The 24,222-nt window shown below is 43.7% G+C and overlaps 1 protein-coding gene across 1 annotated transcript in view; it reads right to left on the bottom strand.

Annotated features, from left to right (window-relative positions):
* Window positions 1–23,473, bottom strand: part of RNF217 (ring finger protein 217) — a 99,264-nt gene extending 75,791 nt beyond the window's left edge. Inside the window, exon 1 of the mRNA XM_073337202.2 lies at window positions 22,533–23,473. Within this exon, the coding sequence (XP_073193303.1) occupies window positions 22,533–23,171 (639 nt within the window). The 5' untranslated portion in view covers window positions 23,172–23,473. The remainder of the gene's footprint in view (window positions 1–22,532) is intronic.
* Between the last annotated feature and the right edge of the window lie 749 nt (window positions 23,474–24,222).

Raw genomic sequence — 24,222 nt, 5'->3', positions numbered from 1 at the left:
ATAGCCCAAGTTAGAATCATAGAATATCAGGGTTGGAAGGGACCTCAGGAGGTCATCTAGTCCAACCCCCTGCTCAAAGCAGGACCAATCCCCAACTAAATCATCATAAACTGGAATTAATTTGCAAACTAGATACCATTAACCTGGGCTTGAATAGAGACTGGGAGTGGCTGGGTCATTTCACAAATTGAATCTATTTCCCCATGTTAAGCATCCTCACACCTTCTTGTCCACTGTCTGAAATGGGCCATCTTGATTATCACTACAAAAGTTTTTTTTTCTCCTGCTGATAATAGCTCATCTTAATTAATTAGCCTCTTAAGAGCTGGTGTGGCAACTTCCACCTTTTATGTTCTCTGTATGTGTGTGTGTGTGTGTGTATATATATATTTCTTACTATATGTTCCATTCTATGCATCTGATGAAGTGGGCTGTAGCCCATGAAAGCTTCTGCTCAAATAAATTTGTTAGTCTCCAAGGTGCCACAACTACTCCTGTTCTTTTTATTTGCAGTGTTACTGTTTTCTTTAATCAGGTCTCCACACTGAACAATACTGTTTTGATAACAAAGTAGTGGTATTTTCTTCTTTGAAACTAAAGCAGCCCGAGCATAAATATAGGTTAAGAGGCCTGTTTTTATTATGAGCAGCCAGACTTCCTCTTGAAGAATGTTTGACAAGCTAAATGCAAACACTTCACTGCATCACTTCAAGCTTAATACAGAGAAAGAAATTTCAGCACATCCATAACAAGGAGATAGAATGAGGGTTACAAATTAATCATTCCCATTTACTGATGGCGGCATTGGTTCAAGAATGATTAGATGAGATTACACCATTGTGAGGATGTTTTACGAACAGTGGCCTTGTAATGTTTTTAAACAGTAAATTAGACAGTATTTTGCTATTCGTTAGCTAGAATAAGCTATTACTGAAATTTTGCAAAAGTGGAGAAATGCAGGTCTTTTTGTCTCTATCTGTGACCAGTGTTTTGTTCTTGGTAGCCTTTTTGTAGCAATCACCAACAATTCACCCACAAGCAATACTTCTTTAAGTCTGCCCAACTCAAAGATCATTGGCCATGTAGCGTATTTTAACTGGTAAGATGGATAACACACTTAGACCCAAAATGAAGTTCAAGATGCCCATATCAAACCTTTTGGTAGGTCTCAGACTACACCAGTTCGGCTGCCATTTCTAATCACAATGAACCTTATTTTTGAGAAGACAGCTTTGCTCCTCCAAGACTTTCTGAAGGCTAGAGACATTTCAAATCGGCACAAACAGGGACAGGAAATAAGTCAACTACAGCCAGTCCCAAAGCCAAAGTGATCCAACTATTCATAGTTTTATTAACTAACTCCAAAGGGAGTACTTTCTTGTCTTCAGATGGTGAGATGTAGTTACAACTTGGGAAGCTGGAAAGCAGAGGTGAAAAACTGTTAGCGAGAATGTTGTGAAAGTGAAAGAAACAAAGATTCCCTCAGGACTCCACAGGATCAGATTACATGAAGGGGCCTGAATATTCTCTGGCACACAAATTAAATTCTGCAGGAAAATCCTGATTTCTGTGATATAGTGCTAATTTTGAGTCACAATGAAATTTCTACAATAGATTCAGATAAATTCAAGATTCTATTAATGAGTTTGTTTTTATTTTCATATTAAACAACAAATTCATGGATTTTTTTCCCCATATGCACTGCCTCCAGATTTTCATTGTTTAGTATGCTGCAAGATTTTGAATTAATGCATAAAATCTGCAGGTTTCTGTCAAGCTGGGGCTTTTGGCAACTTGGAATGGGCAATAGATGTCCTAAGGGGTTTTTTACACCACAAGGCTAGCTAAGATTGTTGGTACTTGAGAAAGTATGCATCTCCTCCCTCTGTTCCCCTTGTGAGCAGAGACCACACTCACCTGATTTCTTTCCAGGAAAGGTGAAGGAAAACCATGGGAAGTGGGCAAGCTTTTTGACTCCTTTCCCTGCCCCAGCAACTCTGGTCAACAGCCAGATGTCCTGTGGTGCCCCCCTCTATTTCTCCAGCACTACAGCTAACCAGTGATGGATAAAAACATTAGCTCGACAGTCTGCCAATACTACCAGCAGTGAAATAAATTAACAAGACCTTTAAAATTGCATGAGTGAATTTCAGACTAACATCTTATTTGGGTGAACAGGAACAAGTCATGCTATTCTAAAAGCTTTCCTTTCATGCTGTCTGCATAGTAAAGCAAACTACATCAATTCACATTTAGGCAGTTATCTTCACAACCATAAAGAGCTAAAATCAGTATTAAAAGAATAAATAAAAGCTTAGATGTGGCAGCCAAATCATGTTTCTAGGGTGACATTCTATAGCCCATTCCAAAACAGAGAGGAAATCATGGGACCCTGAAAATAAATAAATATATATACACACTCACAAATACACACACACACACACACACACACCAGTCTACTTCTGGGTCACTCAATTAGTAAATGACAAACATTACAAAGCCACAAGATTACTTTTTAAACCCACAAGCCATTCCCTGCCAAGCAACATTAAGCAGCACCCAGGGAAAATTTAAGAGCATTTTATGGAATCATTTAGATTTAATGGAACATATTTTATTAAAACCAAATTGATCCTTTGTTGTATCCTTGTGCATAGTGTACCCTAATTATAAATCTGTTTTTATTAATAAAATCTCTGGAGTCTACTTTCCACCTCCACTGAAATCCATTTTATAGAAGTGTACTAAACATGCAAGTGTGCTAAATACTACCACAGACAGCAGAAGAAAAAGTATCTGCTGTACAATTCTACTCTAACTGGGGAACAAAATAGTCCTACTGTTATAAGTCAACTGGAACTCTCACAGACTTTCACACATATGTATTATATTTAGCCTTTGTTTCAAGTTTTGCACATTGAACTATGGGATACATGAGGGAAAATGTAATCTAATTTTAAAAGATTACGCCTATAATACCCACACCACTTCATCTTGCTTCCAGTCATATCACTTGCTTTGTACATTGAATCCCAGATCCTGAAAACAAACAGTTACACCACTGCTTATCTTTACACTCGAGAAAAGTTCCACTTACTTTTCATTTGCAAGATTGGGGCCTTAGTCAAAAAGCAGGTCACCAAACATGGATATCATTCTTAGTAATTTTTATTAACTGCTAAATGTACTCCTTAAAATCAGGTCAGATTACCATAGTTTATATGTACTTTTAAATTTTAGATAATAAAGTCTTAGATAATGGTCTAATATTTGTGTGTGGGGGGGAGAAGGGAGAATGCTTTTAAAAAGTTACACACGAGTTAAAGGCAACAGATTTTCTAAGACTCTACCCCATATAAGAGTATAAGGGCTTCCCCCCATCACTACACACTGCATTCACTTACATTAAGTGTGTAAAAATAAATAATATTCTAGAGATGCTGGGGCCAGATTCTCTGGTCTGGAAGAACTGAACTTTAAGCAATCTTTGCACTCTCTTCTTCCTTGGACCAGCCAGCTGTGCAAGTTACAGCATTCTCCAAAAGCTGAGAATGGCTCTTGTGTCCAGGAGCTAAGGATCCCATTCCAGAAGCTAAGGATCAGCCTGACATGTGTGTGCACAGGGGAAGGGAACGGAGGAGCTGACATCACCACCTGCACTGGAGAGGATGTAGCAAAGGCACTGCTACAGCAGACTTACACCCTGTGGTGATTCGCTTACATAGGTGGAATCTTTAGGTAATATGTGAAGATGATCTTCTGGCTGCTCAGGACAACCAGAGCAGGAGACTACCTTGTGAGACATGACATACTACATGATCTATTACACACACACACCCCTTGTTAGAATGCTAAAGTTACAAAGTCAAGCACTCAAAAATTAGGGAATGCCAGAATTAACATTGCTTGTTAACATAGCTCCCTTGTGTGTACACATAATGATGCAGTCTCTAAAGATTTTTCCACAGAATCCCTGCCTCATTCAGTGCTCAGGATGGACCTGCTCTTGGGATCACTCGACGCTGTGTAATAAGAGACTTTTGTCTGTAGGATCCCTGCCTCATTTGCTGCACAATTGGGAAGATATGCAATGAATGAGGCAGGGAACTCCAAGAAGGGAAAGAACAGTCTCATGGTCATGGCACCTGAAGGCTGCCCTGGAGGACTGGGAACTCTGAAGCAGGAATAGAATCCATATGATGCTAGTCAATTCACTTAAACCAAATTTTTCACCGGTGGTCACTAACTGAGTGTTCCTCATTTTATGGATGCTCAACTTGAGCACTCACAGCTGCTACTGAAGTAACTGAGAGCTGTGCTATATGATGCTAAGTATTCTGAAAAACACATCAGACCCTGGGACATCTCAAATTGGGCACTCAAGATTAGCAGACAGTTTTGACCTCTCTCTTCCTCGGTTCCCCCATTCACAGATCTGGAAAAACCACCACCTCAGAGGAATATTGTGAAAATAAATTCACTAATGTTCATGAAGTACTCATATACTATAGTGATAAGTGCCATAGAGGAAGTTAATTCTGTCTTCAGAGCGGACTTTGAATAGCATGCAGTAAATAAGGCATGGAGCCACACAGTGAACAATGATGATACAAATACCAACTAGTGGCTTGTTCAGTGAGCACCATCCATCCATCCAGTAAACTGAATGAGGCAGCAGTCACGTGGAGAAAATATGATCATGTAATTAAAGACTTATCATAATGCATAAACACAAGGGGGATGAATCAGGGTTGCTAGGCAATCTCAATTCCGGCATTTCCTAACTTTTCATGCTTCACTTTGCAACCTTAATGTTATTTTAACAGTTTTCCACTTGTAAGACCCTTGTTTAAAAAAACAAGCACACTCACAAAACCCAGAAATTTCATCAAATGAAGAAATACTGACTCCCATGCTTCATCGGCAGAGCTGGAATCTTTACATCCACAGCACAAAACTCTACCACTTGAGTAATGGAGTAACTAGTAACAGCAGTAAGGACCAGCCATTAGAGGAGGTTGGAGACAGCAGAAGAATGGGGAGACTGGAATTCTGGGTTTATTTGTAGGTTCCGGAGAGGAGTGGGCACAGACTTTTCTGCTCCTTCCCCCTCTCCCCCCACAAAACCCTCTGCACAAGCCTGACCCTTCTGCCCATTTCACCTCCAGCCTATCCCTGTGCCAGCCCTCTCCCTCCTGCCCCATCCCACCTCCTCATCCTAGATTCCTCATCCTACTCCCAGCTTCCTTGTTCATCAAGTTCCCCATCCCCCTTCAGCTTTTGTCCCCTCTACATTTCACTCCTCCTCACTGCCTGGAAGCCAGCAGGGGAATTACCGTATATACTCGTTCATTAGCCCGTTCGTTTATAAGCTGACCACCCAAGATGGATAGGTAAAAATAGTAAAACCTGTATGACCCTTTTATAAGCCGATTCTATATTTCGGGGGTTGGCAAGCTTTGGCTTCCAGCCCGTCAGGGTAAGCCGCTGGCAGGTTGGGACGTTTTGTTTACCTGGAGTGTTCGCAGGCACAGAGCCCCTCAGCTCCCTGTGGCCGTGGTTTGCCGTTCCCAGCCAAATGGGAGCTGCGGGAAGTGGCGCGCCACAGCCACAGGGAACTGAGGGCTCCATTCCTGCAGACGCTCCAGGTAAACAAAACGACAACGTATTAGATATTTAATTCAATGATTTCATAGAGTTTAAAATCATCAAATTCTGGTGTAGACCCATTTATAAGCCGACCCCCACTCTTTGATGCGTCACTTTTTTACGAAAAATATTAGGCTTATGAACGAGTATATACGGTATTTAGAGCCCTGGAAATCCAGGTCTTTCACTGTTCTCTGTTCCAGTACCTGATACCACAGCAGCCCAGAGCAGCAACTGAAGTGAGTCCTGCTTTATCCCTGTAACCCTGGACTGAAGCATACTCAATGCAGACTTAATCCTTGGGAGAATTTAGCTGCCAAACTAACAAATCTCTGAGGGTATGCTAAGTGCAATTTTCCAAAGGTTTATAAATTGGTGAAGTTTGGGTGGTTTTTCAAGAGGGAAGGTAAAAGGAACATCCCTGACACAAAGGCAACCCACTGCCAAATTTCAAATCCCTGCTCCAAGGAAGGAAGGCACAAAGTGCTTCTCAACCAAATTATTAGAGTTGTTTAAAAAAAAAAAAAACACACCTAGGCAAAAATACATTTCCCATAATCCTGTTCTCAGAAATGGCTGATCCATTTTTTGCTAAAATTTCCTCCTAAAAATTCAGTCCAAAGCAGACACCCGGCATGGAAAATCTCAACTCAAATGGTCAAGCTTGCCAAAGTTATAACCACCTGGAAAAAGGGTCTAACATAGGAAGTGTTGAGCAACCCTAAGTATAGGCTGTGCTGCCAGCACAGACTACGTTGAAGGATCTTTTGCTTACAATGAAGCAAATAAGCTTCAGTTTTCCTCTGGGACAACAGCTGATGGATACATTGAGACAGAAGCTGGCTGATTGTTGTCCTCTGTCACTTGAACAGCTAAGAGCACCTGTATGGTGAAGAATTAATACCACAGAGCAGCAACAGTTTTTTTCTTTTCTTTTTTTTTTTTTTTTTAAAAGACACCTGACATCAACCTGTCTCTGAGGATAAATATCCTTATGGGCAGCAAATGGAAGTGCAGTACAGTGAAATCAATTTAACACTCTGCACTAGAAACTGTTCTTTTCAAGGGATCTAAATGTAGAAGAGAATATAAGCCCTGGTCTACATTACGGGGTTAGGTCGCATTTAGCCACGTTAGGTCGATTTTAAAATGAACGCGTCTACACAAGCAACCCCGTTCCGTTGACCTAAAGGGCTCTTAATATTGGACTTCTGTACTCCTCTCTGGCAAGGAGAGTAGCAGTAAATTCGACCTTGCTGGGTCGAATTTGGGGTAGTGTGGACGCTAATTAACTTTTTTGGTCTCCGGGAGCTATCCCAGAGTGCGCCAACGTGACCACTCTGGACAGCACTTTCAACTCCGATGAACTAGCCAGGTACACAGGAAAAGCCCTGGGAACTTTTGAATTTCATTTCCTGTTTGGTCAGCGTGGCGAGCTCAGCAGCACAGGTGACCTTGCAGTCCCCCCAGAATCACAAACGAGCTCCAGCATGGAGCGAACGGGAGACACTGGATCTGACTGCTGTATGGAGAGAAGAATCTGTGCAGGCCGAAGTCGGCTCAAAAAGAAGAAATGCTAATATATATGCCAAAATCTCACACAGCATGATGGAGAGAGGCGACAAGAGGGACACACAGCAGTGCCGCATGAAAGTCAAGGAGCTCAGGCAAGCCTACCTAAAGACAAAGGAGGCAAACGGTCACTCTGGGTCAGAGCCCCACACATGCCGCTTCTATGATCAGCTGCATGGCATTCTAGGGGGGGATCACTACCTCAGCACTGTCTGTGGACACCTGCAAGGGGGGAGTCTCACGCAACACGGAGGAGGATTTTGGGGATGAGGAAGAGAAGGAGGAGGATGAGAATGCGCAGCAGGCAAACGGCGAATCCGTCCTCCCTGGCAGCCAGGACCTCTTCATCACCCTGGAGCCAAAACCCTCCCAAGGCGGGATCCCCAACCCTGAAGACGGAGAAGGCACATTTGTAACTACAGTACAGGGTTTGCCATTTAAAAGGAGGGGCTGCGGTTTTCGGGTGGATTTGCAGCACACACCTCCCCCCACCCTTCTGCGTGGCTATTTTCAGGGATGATCCCGTTTAGCGAAGCGCAAACAGCCCAGCATGAATGGGGTCCTTTTACTGTTCCCTTACAAAAATTCCCCTATTTCAAACAGGTGACCATGAATGATATCACTCTCCTGAGGCTAACAAGGAAAGATATAGACCGAATGTTGCTTGAAAGTGACCAAAACCCAGGCCATTGGCTGCCATGCTTTGTGCTGCAGTGATTCCAGACTACTCTGGTGAGTGCACATTTGTAACTACAGTACAGGGTTTAAAAGCAATAGTGTTTACTGTTTGTTACGCTCTGAAGACTTGGGATGCATTCGTGCCCAGTACAGCTACTGGAAAAGTCTGTTAACGTGTCTGGGGATGGAGCGGGAATCCTCCAGGGACATCTCCATGAAGCTCTCCTGGAGGTACTCTGAAAGCGTCTGCAGAAGGTTTCTGGGGAGGGCTGCCTTATTTCATCCTCCACAGTAGGGCACTTTACCACACCAAGCCAGTAGCAAGTAGTCTGGAATCACTGCAGCACAAAGCATGGCAGCCAATGGTCCTGGGTTTTGGTCACTTTCAAGCAACATTCAGTCTATATCTTTCCGTGTTAGCCTCAGGAGAGTGATATCATTCATGGTCACCTGTTTGAAATAGGGGAATTTTTGTAAGGGAACAGTAAAAGGACCCCATTCATGTTGGGCTGTTTGCGCTTCGCTAAACGGGATCATCCCTGAAAATACCCACGCAGAAGAGTGGGGGGAGGTGTGTGCTACAAATCCACCCGAAAACCGCAGCCCCTCCTTTTAAATGGCAAACCCAACCGGCATTGCTTGCTATGGGAAAGGAGGGTGCTGCAGTTTGAAAACATCCTGCTGTGTCCTAAGTATCCCTCATCTGCCCTACACCACTGGTCACTTAATAATTTGTAACATAGATGATCCCCCCCACCTCCACCCCAAATCAAACTTTATCAGAATATATACTTATGAAACCTACAGCATTCTATCTGAGCACACTTGCCAAATTCCATAAGAATATTGAGCATAAACATCATTCCACCTAGCATGGGCCAAATGATTTATAAGGGAGATAGATTGCCAAACCTGATTATAATTCAGACTCACCAATATTTTCAGTTAGTGTTTATGGTAATTAATGCAATCATTAGGGCAATTACATACAGAGTTCTATTAACATCTTCTGTTTTTATATGCTCATAATTTTTAGAAACATTCTCCTTTGGAATCAACATTTTCCAAGCCTAATCCCAAACTAGTTATTTCTCCCTTTAAAAATAAAAGTTTGTGGAAAAATCTCTTTACATGTCTGAGAGTGCTATAAAAATACTCAACATTTGGCTTTATTTTGCTCACCAATAATTCAAAAATAGTTGAAGAAAACTTCCAAACTTGGCATCTGGGTAGGCCTCCATTACGCATAGTCGCTTTGCTAATTTGGGTTGAGGTAAGTGACGGGGCGGGGGGGAACAAACCCAGCTCCTGAACATTAAACAATTAAATCAGCACAAACCCCAGACTGTCCTTGTCTTCACTTCAGAGTTACGAGAGCTATTGCTAGACAGGGCCACAGAATCATAGACATCAGAAATAAAGAGATGGAATATCCAATTGGTTTCCTTAGAGATGCAGGACTGTTCCCTACAATGTGTTTTCTCCAGTCTAGAGTTTAAATTTAATCAGTGGGCTTTTCCTCCACTTTAGTAAGACTAAGCTACAACCTAGCAGTTCTAGGTCAGGAAGTTTCTTTACTTTCATCCCATTAACCTCCACTAACACTAAATTTCTCCTCCTTTCTTAATGCTCACATCTTTTAAAGTATTTTTAGACTCAATCCTCTACATATTTAAACTTTTAATATTTCCTCTCCAGTCAGTCCCACGTACAAGCTAATTTCTCACCACAAACTTCCTTTAACTTTTCCATACCGTGCTGGTAACAATGGGAAAAAAAGAACACAATATTATACAGAAAAGGATTTTCACCACCCCACTCCACTCAGAAGGTAGGCACTCAGTCACAGATCTTGAAGCTTCAACAAAGGAACAGTGCTAGGTGAAAGTGTGAACTGAACCGCAAGTAGCTACCTACAGATTTCAGAAGTAGGAATGCCTCTCTTAAAAGCTGTAGGGGCTGCTTGAGGTGGCTCTAACTCAGCTATGCTACAACTTCTAATTCAGACAGACATCCACTTAGTCAGTCTTTGGATGGATACAGTTCAACCTTTAACCCAGTCTGCAAAGGCCAGAAACAAGCTGGAGTCTTTCAGAGGGGTCTTGTCCTGTCCAGATAGATGAGTACCCTAATGACATTAAGGGTGTGAAGCTTAGCTTCCCCTTAGCCAGCGTGTGGCTTAGGAAAGAACAAGAAAGTGGATAACTTGGTTCAGGTGAAAGTCAAACAACTTCAGCCAATAATTTAGGGTCAGGTCTTAAATGGTTTTCCACAAAGGCAAGATGACACTAAGGACGACAGCCATGAGAGCTTGAATCTCTCCTAATCTTTGAACTGATGTTATTGCTCCTAAAAGGCTGTCTATGAAGACAGGTAGTATAGAGAACAGGTTGCTAGAGGTTTGAGGAGAGTTCCCATCAAGCCTGCTAACATGACCCCAAGGTTCTAGCAAGGTAGGGGTCTCTGACTAGGGGAAAATACGTATGAGATCCTTTAAGAATCCAGCAACTTTGGGTGAGAAGACTTTATTTAGTAGTAATTTCTGCTTATGGAGCTGATTGACAGTCCTGAACATTTTAAATCTAACAAGTAATCTGAAATGGCAACTACTGGGGTTTTCTAAATGGATGAGAGTGTTTGTAGTGGCTAAATCAAAAATCTTTTCCATTTAACTTCTATGAGTAGAAATGTTCTTGACTTCAGTGGAGCAGGTTCTGTCTGTATCAATTAACTAGTGAGTACTGAGGCTGTCAGATCCTGGGTAGGATTTGGCTTCTGCTCAGCACAGTCACATCTGGCTGAACCAAAACCATGGTCTGTGTTGGTAGGTTCATCAGATCCAAATACCAGAACTCAATGGGCCTTGCCAGAGCTATCATTATATTAAGGCTGTGCCCATCTTGATTTTCTTCAGGATACCGAGTATCCACGGTACGTGTGCATAACCATAAGTGAGTCCTGGTGTCCCAGGGATGAGAAAGGTATTGAGATGGAGCCTGTATTGAACACCCTCTAGAGCAGAGCTGATACTTTCTGTTTTAGTCTGAGACATAGAGGTCTATTCATGGGCATCACCACTGCAGAGCATCTTTCACAAGAACAGTCCTTGACAGATCACATGTAATTGTCTAAGTAATGTCTGCTGAACTGATCAGCTACAGTGTTCTGCAAGCCTGGAAGCTACAGATCCACTATATGATTTGATAGAAAAGGCCCAAAGATAGACTGCTTCCTGGCAGAGTGGCCCCCCTTTTTATCTGGTATTGCTGGGCTAGGCTCCCCAGCCTCTTCCAGCCAAGCACACAGACAAGGCCACACCCAGCTGCACAGAGAGACAGAGATCCGCTCTGAGAAGGCTCAGCTTAAGGGGCTTGTCACAGCACCCAGATGTCCACCCCCCACTTGGAGTACAAACCCAAAATTATATGAAATTCACCTTTTCCTTCAATGTCGAAGAGGGTATATATATAACTTCTCCCTCCGTCCCCCCCCTCCCCCGTTAGAAATCACAAAGTGGGTTGTATTATAAACCAGAAATAAATTTATTAATAACAGGTGTATTTTAAGTAGTTAAGGAGGTAGCAGACAAAACAAGGCAGATTACTAAGAAAATAAAACAGAGCACACAAACTAAGCTTAATACACTAAAGAAACTGGTTACATGCGAGTTCTCACCCTAAAGCTGGTTCTAATAATCTTCTTCACAGGCCAGATGCCGTTCCAGTCTGGGCCCAGTTCTTTTCCCCTGATCAGTTTTAGTTGTTTCCAGCAGTCATCTTGGGTGAGGTAGCAGGGGAGAACTGACAACTAGGATTACCTCACTCCCCACCCTTAATAGGATTTGCATAAGGCGGGAGTCCTTTGTTTCCCTAGTTTGACCCCCCCCCTCCCCTTAACAGTGGAAAGTTACAAGAAGTCCCAGGTAATGTTTTAGTATCAGGTGAGAAGACCACCTGATTCTATAGGATCACAGTGTCCATGAGTCAGTGGCAGTATGGAGAGTCCACAGGAAGGCCAAGCTTTTCACAGTCCATTGTCCTTGCTGATGGGCCATCCACCCTGTTTAGCTTTTCTACTGTTGTACCTGAAGTGTCAGCAGGCATCACACAAAGTAGCATAGTTGAAATACAGAGACAGTCAATATTCCTAATTTCAGATACAGAAATGATACAGGCATACAAATTGGATAATCACATTCAGTAAATCATAACCTTTCCAATGATATCTCACTTGAGCCATTTTGCATAAAGTATCTCAGTTACGTCATTCATATCATAAGCATATTTTCATAAAGAATATGGAATGACATGTCACAGGAGTCCACCTCCTTTCTTAGCAAAAAATCACTAGAGGAGCCCCTAAAGAGGAATTTAAATGGGATAAAAATATTCCTGGCCTACAGTCTCCAGGATCTATTATTGATCCAAAGGTATTCACTACCAGGCCTCCTGAGAAAAAATGGGTGGGGGGATGGGGAGGGGGAGACAAGCAGAGGGAAACAGAAGCAGGAGAAAGATCCAACAGTTCTAGCTAGTTCTCAGTTATGGCATTACACCTGAAGACATGAGGTTGACAGACTGCATGGCAGAAGGGAGGACAGAGGATCTCCTTTGGAACCACTGCCTCTCCCTTGAACATTCTGATTTTTTACTGGCCCTAACAGTAAGGAGGCTTCTGCCTCAAACAGCTTTGGAATTCTATACTGCCTTCTCCTTGGGGCTGGTGTAGATACCCTTAGAGAGTAAAGAGTGGCTTTTGAGTCCTTCAAAGTGTGCAGGGTTTCATCAGCATGATAGTATAAGAGGTCACAGTCTTTGGGAGGTCCATGAAGCCATATTCATTGCGACTTAGGTTGCTAAGGAATGCACTGCTGTGTTAGAGGCATGAACAAAAACGTGAGGGAGTGCAGGCTCAGATGGTTTGGTCACGTAAAAGCACAGTCCTGACAACTACAAGGGTAAGAGAGTCCAGCAGATCAAGACTGAAGGAAACAGACAGACAGAGGCAGACCCAAGAAGAAGTGATGGAGTGGACTAGGCTCAAAGGAAAGGAGCAGTGGAGAGGTCCTCCAAACAGGCTAGAGTGGCTGCAGGGGAAACAGCCAATCAGGGTCCAGGAGGGTCATATAAAAGGAGCTGCAGAACAGAGCAGCAGTTAGTAGCTTCTGGAAGCTGGAGAAGAAAGGACTGCATGCCTGGCTGGCTGAGGGAACTGCAGCATAGTAGACAGCTAAGCGGGGGCAGGGACCAGGGGAGCTGAGAATTACAAGTCGCAGATTTCCTAGTGAAGATGAATTCTAGATTAATACAGACTATTGTACATGTTTCTACTATGTTGGTATTCTGTTTATTTCTTCCATATAAGAACTTGTCACTTGTTCATTTTGCTTCCTGAGCTGCACACGATACCATGAAAGTAAACAAGCAGAGTTTCCAAGCTATTACACAATCCAATTCCATTTGCACTTGAAAGAGCACAGAAGAGTTAGTATCCTTGCTTCTGGAAAGCTTTTAAGTCAGGTTAGAAGTAATAGGACAAATGACTCGCACAGCACAGGTGCACTAGAATGGAAAGAACATACAAGGAGTCCCTTCCCCCAAGGGCATTCATACAATAAACAGAAGAACAAGGGGGTATGCCAAGCATGGGGAGGACCTGGGCATAGACTGGATAGCAATGGCGGTACATGCAGAGTACCCCTTTGTAATAGGAATATGCATAAGTCACTGCTCATTGCACTCCCCCACCACCTGTGAAGGTATTATGCCTTATGGTGACACAACACCTTCCTTCACACTACTTCTCTGCTACCAGTGATCTGTAGTGATGCTCCTCTGACTTGCAAGGAAGCCATTTAGCCGGATGTTTTTAGGCAACAGAATTTCTCTACCTATGTTATCTAAGATATTTCGATTCTGAAGCTTTTTTAAAGAGTTTTACTAAAACACTTGGAGACAAGTTTCTTTTTTGATCTAAAGACACTACAGATTGAAAGAGTAACAACAGGAACATTTATAGTCACTTTATAAAACTGCACTGCTTAGCCTTTAAGTATATATTTATGAAAAAAGGAACTGTTGGTATGTTTTAGGAACTATTTATATTTTTCCTTTAGTCAATACAACTTATGAAGTGAGTAACCTCTCCCACAATTAAGGAAACTTCTATTGTCCTGACAAGCTTGTAATACAATACACACATTAGTAATCTTATGAGGTAGAAGAGAGGATTTTGGTTGTTGTTTTTTTTTTAAAAGCAATTACAAAATAAGCCTTTTCTAACACTGCTTAAATCTTAAAATGTACATAGACTTGGCCATCTAAATAATTTATAGCAGAGTTTTCCCTCTAAAACCAACAAGTCTCAATTTTGTACTTCTTGAATAAAATTTGTCTGATTTATCCACCAGCTTAGTAACCATTGCCCTAAGGAACTGTATCTGAGCTGGGAGAATCTCAATTTGTTTTTACCACATAGATACATATACCATATGGCAAGAAGTTGTACACTGAGGATCATGTGTAAGTCTGTTTGGAGAAGCAAGGAGGGATATATAACCCAGTAGAACGTATAAAGACTGGAATTACTAACCTCCTGAATTCTTGTCTCAGCTAGACTTAGCTTTGTTACTTTTTGAAAGCATTCACTAATCTGTAAAATAAAGATATGCCACCTACCACTCAAAAATGTTGTAAAATTTTTTATGATTGTAACACACTTTGGTCATGAAGAGGACAGTACACCTGCTGATGATTTTTCCACACCAGCGTAATTCTCAGCTGTTCATACTGGGTAGTTCTGCATCCACTTTATACCACCAGAGAAGCATAGAAGAGGATTTAGCACATAAGGAGTCAGATCTAGCTCATGCAAGCACAACAAAGGCAGCTTTAAATCTAGACACTTTTAAAGATCAAGTTAGGCAATACACCTGCTCCCACATCCCCACCAACCTGCATGGTTTTAGTGTCATGTGTTCAGGTTTTTTTCCTCCAGTTGGATGAAAGATCCACATAAATAGGGGACAGACTGACTCCATAGAGGAGAAAATGAAAAAGTATTTTTCCTCCATTTTCTTTCACCTATAGCATCTTTAAGGGGTCAACTTACTATATAAAAAAATATTCAGAATATAGTATGCCACTTAAGTTGACCTGACAATGTTCTTTTAACATAGGAATGAATACTGCAAGCAAGCGTCAAATAAAACACATCACTGACAAATGGGGGACCAAAACCTAACTCTCAAAACTTGATGATCTACAAGTAAACAAAGCAGTAAAAACAGCAAGGGTCTTATACCACAAGATTTACTTGGTTCATTTATGAGGAAAATGATAGCACAGATTTAATTATAAAACTTCACATATTTAGTAGTGTACTGTACTGCAATTTATAGAAATAATGAAATCTCACTAATATGAGTTAGTCATTTTAATATTTGCTGAAAATTGGGCAATAAGACTACCAGTTTTGTGTGGTACTTATCAAGTTTACAGATTAATGAGGTAAGAGGAAAAAAAGTTAGGTTCTACTGTAGGTGTAACTCTTCACTTCAATTTCTTCCCGCTCATCCATTCAGAACAAATTTAGCCATGATTTTGTTTTATGAATAGCTGAAGTTATTCATAATCTTTGTACCAGAAGCCATCACTATGTCTGGTTTTGTTTTTAGAGGGAATTCTCAAATAAACAAACACCAAATATTCACTCTGACTCAGATTTACAAACCAGTAGAGATGAGGAAGTGAATCACTCTTATCAGGCTTGTGTACACACACAGCTTCTAAAATAAAGAAAGCTGAATGCCATGTAAGAGAAGCAGCATGAATACAATATTAAGGTTGAGAAGTCAAGTACACTAATCTCTCCCTTTTCTTCTTAGTTTATACACTATGCAGAACAAGATTTACAGCTCAAGGGATGGGTTGCTAACCTAGCTTTCAGCCACCTTTTGCCTCCTGGTGAGCAGCCCTAGGGGTAATTTAATCAGCACTAAGGAGGCTGCCCACAGATGGTGCTGCCCAGAAACAGCACGGCAATTCCGCCCCCTCATTCTCCAGTCCCACCCCAGCATGCTACCTACGCTGAGGTTTGAGAGTGGCTGTCTTCTTCAGCTCCCATGCCACGGAATTCCTATGGCCAGATCCATACCTTCTAGAGCCACCCCCACCTGGCACACAGGTGTCGGAATCTCACTCAAGTCATCTCCTTCCCACAGCCCCAATGACTATCTTTACGTTTACTGCCTTTAAACAGAGAGGGAACAGAAACATTTTCTCAGGAAGCCAGCTCCCAATCAACCCTAAAGGACTCCCTGAGAGGTCAGTTAAGTATCATGCCCAAGTTTTGGATTGGTAAATTGAGGCAGAGAGAAGGTATGCAACTTTCCAAAGATCACATACAGTAAGTCAATATCAGGACCATTATTAGAACTCTGGTCTCATCTGCTAAACTTCTGTCTAACCACTAAATCAGTCCCCACCCCACCCCCAGTAAATTAATCTTAGCTTTTGGTTTTTATATCTGTAAAACAGAATACTTTGCAGTTGCCGAGTACTTTTTCCATCTGCAGAAAGTGCTTTGCCACACTGCTTAAGTATTAGCTGGCACATTTCACAGACAGGGAAAACAGACAGATTTAGGTGGAATTTGATGTATAAGTGGGAGAGGGTTGTGTTAGTGGCTCTGATTCTTAAGTCTTGTCCTACGCTACCAAAATTAAATAAAGCAGAAAACAGTCATTGGCAATGAACCAGTGAACACCATTTAATTGCAATTGTAGGAGAAGAAAAACTCTGTTCAGCACCATTTCAGAAACCATGATTAAAAACTATCAAAAAATCGGTCACTACAGGTCCCAGACTTGCTCAATAGGAAAATGAAGCAGAAACTAAAATAATCTGCTGCTCTATTTCTTAGACCTAAGAACCATCCCTCAAAATGGTGGAGTAGTTAACAGGGACAGCTTTAGACTCCAGACAACGCACCTCCCACTAGACTACTTACAGGCTATGTTCAGAGTTACTTTAGGCTCAGGACAAATCCTTCTATTCAGTTATTGCTTCTATAATCAAACTCCAGTTGAGATCAATGCAGGATTAGCTTAAAACAGTTCAACCACCTCAATTTGTAGACAATCATGGCAAGCACTGTGCACCCTGCAACTGGAATCTCAATGGTTGTGGATAAAACCACTGCATGCTTGCTGAGGAGTTCCCTTCAACCCAGCCCATCAACAGTATTAGTAACAGACACAGGTTTAGATTGCAGAGCTCAGCTGAACCATCTCATAATTCAAGGTCTCTGGGTTTAGGAAGAGTCCAGCTGTCATGTTCTTGATGGCCTGTCATGCTGTCTAGCCTGCCTGGCGTTTTTAGCCTGCCTCAAAAAGGTGTTCTTTTCACAACTTTTAGTTCTATTGCTGTGTGCCAAGTCAACTGTCAGGGTGGGGCTCAGCACAACGACCACATCAGGAAGCTATGAAGAATGGGAAATTTCCACATTAAAGGCAAAAATAACATCCTGACAGATTACCTGAGCTGTAAATACAGTATCCAGAACAAGTGGCCCCTGAAGAGTGCACTGGCAAACCCATGCTCTCAGACAGGTGGACCTATTTGCCATAGAACTCAATACAAAATGAAATCCGTTCTACTCTGAGGATAGGAAGTATCAAGGATCCTTATTGGATACATTCCTCTTAGACTGGAAACAAACATACCTGTATGTGCCCCCTTCAAATTCTTCTCATCCTATCAGATGCAGCACCGTGGAGCTTATTACCATCTGAACAGAACTAGACCATTCCATAAGACATTCCAGGTTTGTCTTGATTTCAGGTTTTGTTTTTCAAATGTCACCTAACACATTCCAATACTAGCACAGACAAAGCAAATTGTACTTTGGCACGTACATTAACTGGTCAAGTTAAAGCCGAGGAGGGAGCCTATGTTTCAGCTCAACCAGCTAGAACATGAAAAAGTTTAAGATATGTTCCCACACTAACACAGAAAAGGTGATAGTTAAGGAGTTCTAAAAAACAAAAACAAGTTATCCTAGCCAAGACAATCTCTAGACTGTTAATAGCATGGAGGGATAGTTCTAGTTGTCAGTAAACTTCCATAAACATATGCCATAAGAACCAGCAAGGATTCCAGTACCAACAGGTGTTAAAGGCTCCTATTAAAAAGAAAAGGAGTACTTGTGGCACCTTAGAGACTAACATGGCTGCTACTCTGAAAGGCTCCTATTGCATCTCTCAGATGTGCCCATTATAGAAATACATAACTCCAGTTATTAGGTTTTTATCCATACCTTTACACTGAATTACTCCCTGGATTTAGTGAGCGTCTGCACTGAGGTAGACTGCATCAGTGCAAGTCACAGTTTACAACACTGTCTATACTAAGAGCTTGCGCTGGTGCAGCTACACCACAGGCTAAAAACTGCACTGTAGACAAGACCTTAACCTCTAAATCAGATGCTCTCAGACTGCTTGGAATAGCAGTGTCACTGTTAAACTGAGACACCTCAACATCTCCTGTGATTATTTTTTAATCACAGTGGGTATCCTAATTACTTGCTATTTACCCAGGGCAAGAATTTTATGTTTTAAACAAGGGGAACATTTACTTACTACAATAAATATGGTTCTCCACAATGACTGACTGCATGGACCTACACTCCCCATCTTCCTTATCAGCACTATTTTAGTCTTACAACTGGTTTTTATTAGGGCTGTCAAGCAATTAAAGAGATTAACTGCACGATTAAACAATAGAATACTATTCATTTAAATATTTTGGATGTTTTCAACATTTTCAAATATATTGATTTCAATTATAACAGAATACAAAGTGTTCAGTGCTCACTTCACAGTGCAAATACTTGTAATCAAAAAAATATAAACAAACAAAAGAAATAGTATTTTTCAATTTACCTCATACAAGTACTGCTGTGGAATCTCTTTATCATGAAAGCTGAACTTACAAATGTAGAATTATGCACAAAAACTTCATTCAAAAATAAAACAATGTAAAATCTTAGAGCCTGCAAGTCCACTCAGTCCTCCTACTCGTTCAGCCAATCACTCGGTCAAACAATTTTGTTTACATTTGCAGGGGATAATGCTGCCCGCTTCTCGTTCACAATGTCACCTGAAAGGGAGAACACGGCACTGTTGTAGCTGGCACTGCAAGATATTTACATGCCAAATGCACTAAAGATTCACATGTCCGTTCATGCTGCAGCCACCATTCCAGAGGATATGCATCCATGCTGATGATGGGTTCTGCTCAATAACAATCCAAAGCAGTGCAGACCAATGCATGTTCATTTTCATCATCTGAGTCAGATGCCACCAGCAGAACGTTTATTTTCTTTTTTGGTGGTTGGGGTTCTGTAGTTTCTGCATTGGAGTGATGCTCTTTTAAGAATTCTGAAAACATGCTTCACACCTCATCCCTCTCAGATTTTGGAAGGCACTTCAGATTCTTAAATCTTGGGTTGAGTGCTACAGCTATCTTTAGAAATCTTACATTGGTACCTTCGTTGCATTTTGTCAAATCTGCACCTAAAGTGCTCTTAAAATGAACATGGGCTGAGTCATCATCTGAGACTACTATAACATGAAATATATGGCAGAATGCAGATAACAGAGCCAGAGACATATAATTCTCCCCCAATGAGTTCAGTCACGAATTTAATTAACGCATTATTTTTTAACAAGCGTCATCAGCATGGAAGCATGTCCTCTGGAATGGTGGCCGAAGCATGAAGGAGCATATAAATGTTTAGCATAGCTGGCATGTAAATACCTTGCAATTAGGGATGTAAAATGTTAACCTGCCTTAACCAGTAAGCATCAGTCTTACTGGTTAACCCGCCTTAACCACTAACCTCCGGGCTGGCCCACCGACCCTGCTCCAGCCAGAGCAGCCCCAGCCGCGCCAGCAGGCCCTTTAATCGGTTAACCATTTAAACTAAATATTTTTTAATCCTTTCAATGGTTAACTTTTTAAACTGTATTTACATCCCTACTTGCAATGCGGGCTACTACATTCTCATGCAAATGCCTGTTCTCACTTTCTGCTGACATTGTAAATAAGAAGTGGACAGCATTATCTCCTGTAAATGTAAGCAAACTTGTTTGTCTTAGTGATTGGCTGAACGAGAAGTAGGACTGAATGGACTTGTAGGCTCTTAAGTTTTGCATTGTTTTGTTTTTGAGTGCAGTTATGTCACAAACAACAAAAATCTACATTTGTGAGTTGCACTTTCACAATAGAGATTGCACTATAGAACTTGAATGAGGTGAACTGAAAAACACTCTTTTGTTTATCATTTTTACAGTGCAAATATTTGTAATCAAAAATATAAAGTGAGCAGTGTACACTTTGTATTCAGTGTTGTAATTGAAATCAATATATTTGAAAATATAGAAAAACATCCAAAAATATTTAATAAATTTTAATTAGTATTCTATTGGTTAACAATGCGATAAAAATTGTGATTAATCACAATTTTTTAATTGCAATTAATTTTTCAGTTAATCGCATGAGTTAAGTGCGATTAATCAACAGCCGGAGGAAGGAAGGAATTGTGCTGTAGTTTGTTATAAATGCTTTTATATCCACTAATGCAGGGATCTCAAACCCGAATCACCACAAGGGCCACATGAGGACGAGTACATTGAACCGAGGGCTGCATCATTGACACCCCCCCCCACGCAGCGCTGCCACCAGCCCTGCCTCTGCCCCACCTCTTCTCCACCTCTGCTCCTGAGTGCGCGGCTCCCCACTCCTCCCCCTCCCTCCTGGAAGTGCCTGCAGGTAGGAAGAGGAGCTAGGACACGGTGCTCTAGGGGGAGGGGGAGCCTGGCGGGCCACAGGAAATAACTCTGGGGGCGTGGGGAGCTTGGCGGGCTGCAGGAAATAACCCTGCGGGCCACGTGTTTGACACCCCTGCACTAATGGGAGTGCACAAACAGGACTATGCACCCACCCTACTTAAACACACTCTGCTACCCAAAAGAGCCTTTGATCCTGAAAACACAGATGCACGCAGTGCTGTTGACTTTACAAGTACGTAAAGTTCTGTAGGATGAGGACCAAAGTTTGGAACTCATGCATCACCCAGAGTATGTCTGTCAGGCAGACACCTCAAAGAAAAAACCCTATAATTACTAAACTAGTTAGCAATTCTGTTAGTTTTAAGGAAAAGCGTTGGGGGCGATTCAGTCAATTATAAAATAACATATATTTTTCAATTCAGACTGGGAGGCAACAATATGAAAATGTACAAAGAGAGAAAGACGGAGTAAGCTCACTAAAGTGTGAAGCACAATAAAGCATGTGGTTGTGCATGATACTCCAGCATTTAAGTAATAAACAGTTAATATTTGTGAACTATTGGCTTATTTTAGTAACAAAAAAATCACCAAAGAAATTTGGAAGCAGTTTGGTAAATACTTTTGTTTGTATAAGGTGGTACAAAGTGTTTCTATACTGGGCTATAAGGCTTCACCTTAGTTTTAAGTAATTCACTGAAAAACCAACCCTGGTGTGCAAATCAAAAGTTGTTTGCTGTATGAAATTAACCTAATAAATCTATTAGTATTGCTGACACATACAGACTAGTTTTAAATCCAGCTATGGAGATTCTTATTGCTATTAGATTAGGGTAGGAAGAGTTTTAAATTATATTTTGATCTAAGTTAGATTGGCTGAGCAAGATGGTGCCTCTCCCATTTAAACCTAGCCCAGTTCCACTAGTCACTGAAAAAAGACACAAGGTCCAATACAAAAACGACTAATGTACTAGCCAGTGCTGAGTGGAAAGTTTTAACTGGCCTCTGGCAACAGCAGCAGGAGTGAATCAGTCTGTTCCATGTTTTACTGACCTGCTGATGTTATCAGGCTGGGATAAATTCAAGAGAAATTTAAAGAAAATGAGTTTAAACTTTAGAGCATCTTTAACCTACACACACAAATCCTCAGCCATTGAGGAGAAGAGTGTGCACACCTCCATAGTGTCCAGCAAGTCCTTCTGCTCCACATGAGAGAGGGAGCAGCCCTGTAACCAGTCACTTCCGAGAAAAATATTAAGTTTTAACTATGTTTGGGGTCTAAGAAATGGGATAGGATAGGGGGTGTGAAGCCTGCCCTAATGGCAGAGCTCCCTCAACTAGGCTGACAGCTTGAATGCTCAGGAGGGCCAGGAAATTTACCTGGGAGCCAAGGTGGGATGGGGCAGGGCCATCCATCGAAAGAGTGATAAAAGCCAAGGTATTTACCTGGGTAGGATGGGTCAGGGCTCTCCACCGAGGGGGCGAGGAGGGCCAGGGCATTTACCTGGGTGCTGGGGTGGGATGGGTCGGGTCAGGGCTCTCCACCGAGGGGGCGAGGAGGGCCGGGGCATTTACCTGGGTGCTGGGGTGGGATGGGTCGGGTCAGGGCTCTCCACCGAGGGGGCGAGGAGGGCCGGGGCATTTACCTGGGTGCTGGGGTGGGATGGGTCGGGTCAGGGCTCTCCACCGAGGGGGCGAGGAGGGCCGGGGCATTTACCTGGGTGCTGGGGTGGGATGGGTCAGGGCTCTCCATCGAGGGGGCGAGGAGGGCCGGGGCATTTACCTGGGCGCTCAGGTAGCGCTTCAGGCACTCCTCGCACACCGCCTTCTTGCAGCAGGGCAGGGGCTTGATGGGCTTCTCCTCCAGGCACACCCGGCAGCTCAACAGCAGCAGGGGCCCGAAGTCCCCCGCTATCAGCCCGGAGAAGGGCTCGGGCAGCAGGTAAAAGTCCACCTCGATGCTACCCCCCGAGGTCAAGGGGTCTCCGACGGGGCCGCGGCGGGCGGACAGGGCCCCGGGGGCTGCGGCGGGCGGGGGTCCCGGCCCGGCCCCAGCCCGGTCGTTCTCCACGCAGTACACGGTGCAGTACACGTGCCGCCGCGGGGGGATGCGGCGGCGGCTGCTGGTGCTGCTGCCCCAATCCCGCCCCGGCCCCTCCTCGGGGGGCGCCCCGGGCTCCCCGCCGGCCCCCGGCTCCTCCGCGGGAGGCTCAGGGGGCGGCGGCGGCTCCACGCTGCGCTCCGGACTCCCCGGGGCCCCGCCGGGAAGCGGCTCCTGCTCCCCGCTCCGCCGCCTGCTGCCGGGCTCCGGATCCCGCGGTCCGGCCGCCTCCTGCCCCGGCTCCCGGGCCCCGCCGGCCGGGAACGGCGCCTCAGCGGCGGCCGCCCGCAGGGTGCTCAGCGAGCTCTGCTGCTCCCCCATCCCCGCCGCTTCCCATCCAGCCGCCTCCGGCCCCGCTTCTGCTTCCGGGTCCCGGGCCCCGCAGCTCCGCGACCCAGCGGGGAGCCGCCGCCGCCGCCGCCGCCTCCCCGGGGCCAGCGGCCGCCGCCGCTCCCCGCCGGGCCTGCGCAGGTCAACGCCGCCCGGGGGCCCCGCCGGGCCGCGCTCCCATCCCGCAGCCCCGGCCGCCCCCGGAGAGTCAGAGCTGGGTTCGGACGGCCCGGCCCGGCCCCGCCTGACCACAGCCCCCCAGGAGCCGCGCCGGCCGCGGCCCCGGCCCCCCTCTCACATGTATGCGGGCCGGGCCACTCTCCGCCCCTTCCTGCCTACACAAGGGACCCACCCACTCTCAATCCTGCCCCTCACGTACACACAATCTCCTCCACCCCTTAACCCTGCCCCTTTCTCACACCCCACTCGGGGTCTTTGCCTGGGCCCCCCTTATACACTCCTCTGCCCTCCCACCTACTTCTCCCTCTTCCTTTCCTGCGTTAATTCGGGTCACCAGATAGCAAGTGTGAAATATCAGATCTTTGGGTGGAGGCCGGGTATAGTTGCATATGTAAGACAAAGCCCCTAATATCAGAGAGGTCCCGATAATATTGGGATGTCAGATCACCCTACTTTACACACCCCTCTATCTACTCACCCACCTTTCACCTCTGCCCGCCACGTACACACCCCCTTCTCGCTCACATATATCCACTTATCCCTTTATCCTGCCACACTCTCACACACACAAACTCCTACCTACCACTTAACCCTGCCCCTGTCTCACACACACACCCTTACTCACCCCTTAACATTGCCTCTCATACCTACTCTGCCCTCCCTCCCCGCCCATTAACACTACCCCTCTCATTCGCTCACTATACAATCACACCAGCTTCCTTGGCTCCCTACCACATACCCAAAGTACAGCAGGAGCAGGCTATAAGGACTTTAAACAATCTTTAACATGAACATTGAGTTTTCTTCGGCGTAGTTTCAGCATTAAATAAAAAGGAAGTGCTCCTTTTGTGTATTTACAGTT

The sequence above is a fragment of the Lepidochelys kempii genome, chromosome 3, assembly GCF_965140285.1.
Source record: "Lepidochelys kempii isolate rLepKem1 chromosome 3, rLepKem1.hap1, whole genome shotgun sequence".
NCBI lineage: Eukaryota > Metazoa > Chordata > Testudines > Cheloniidae > Lepidochelys > Lepidochelys kempii.
This window is presented reverse-complemented; position numbering and strand designations above follow the sequence as displayed.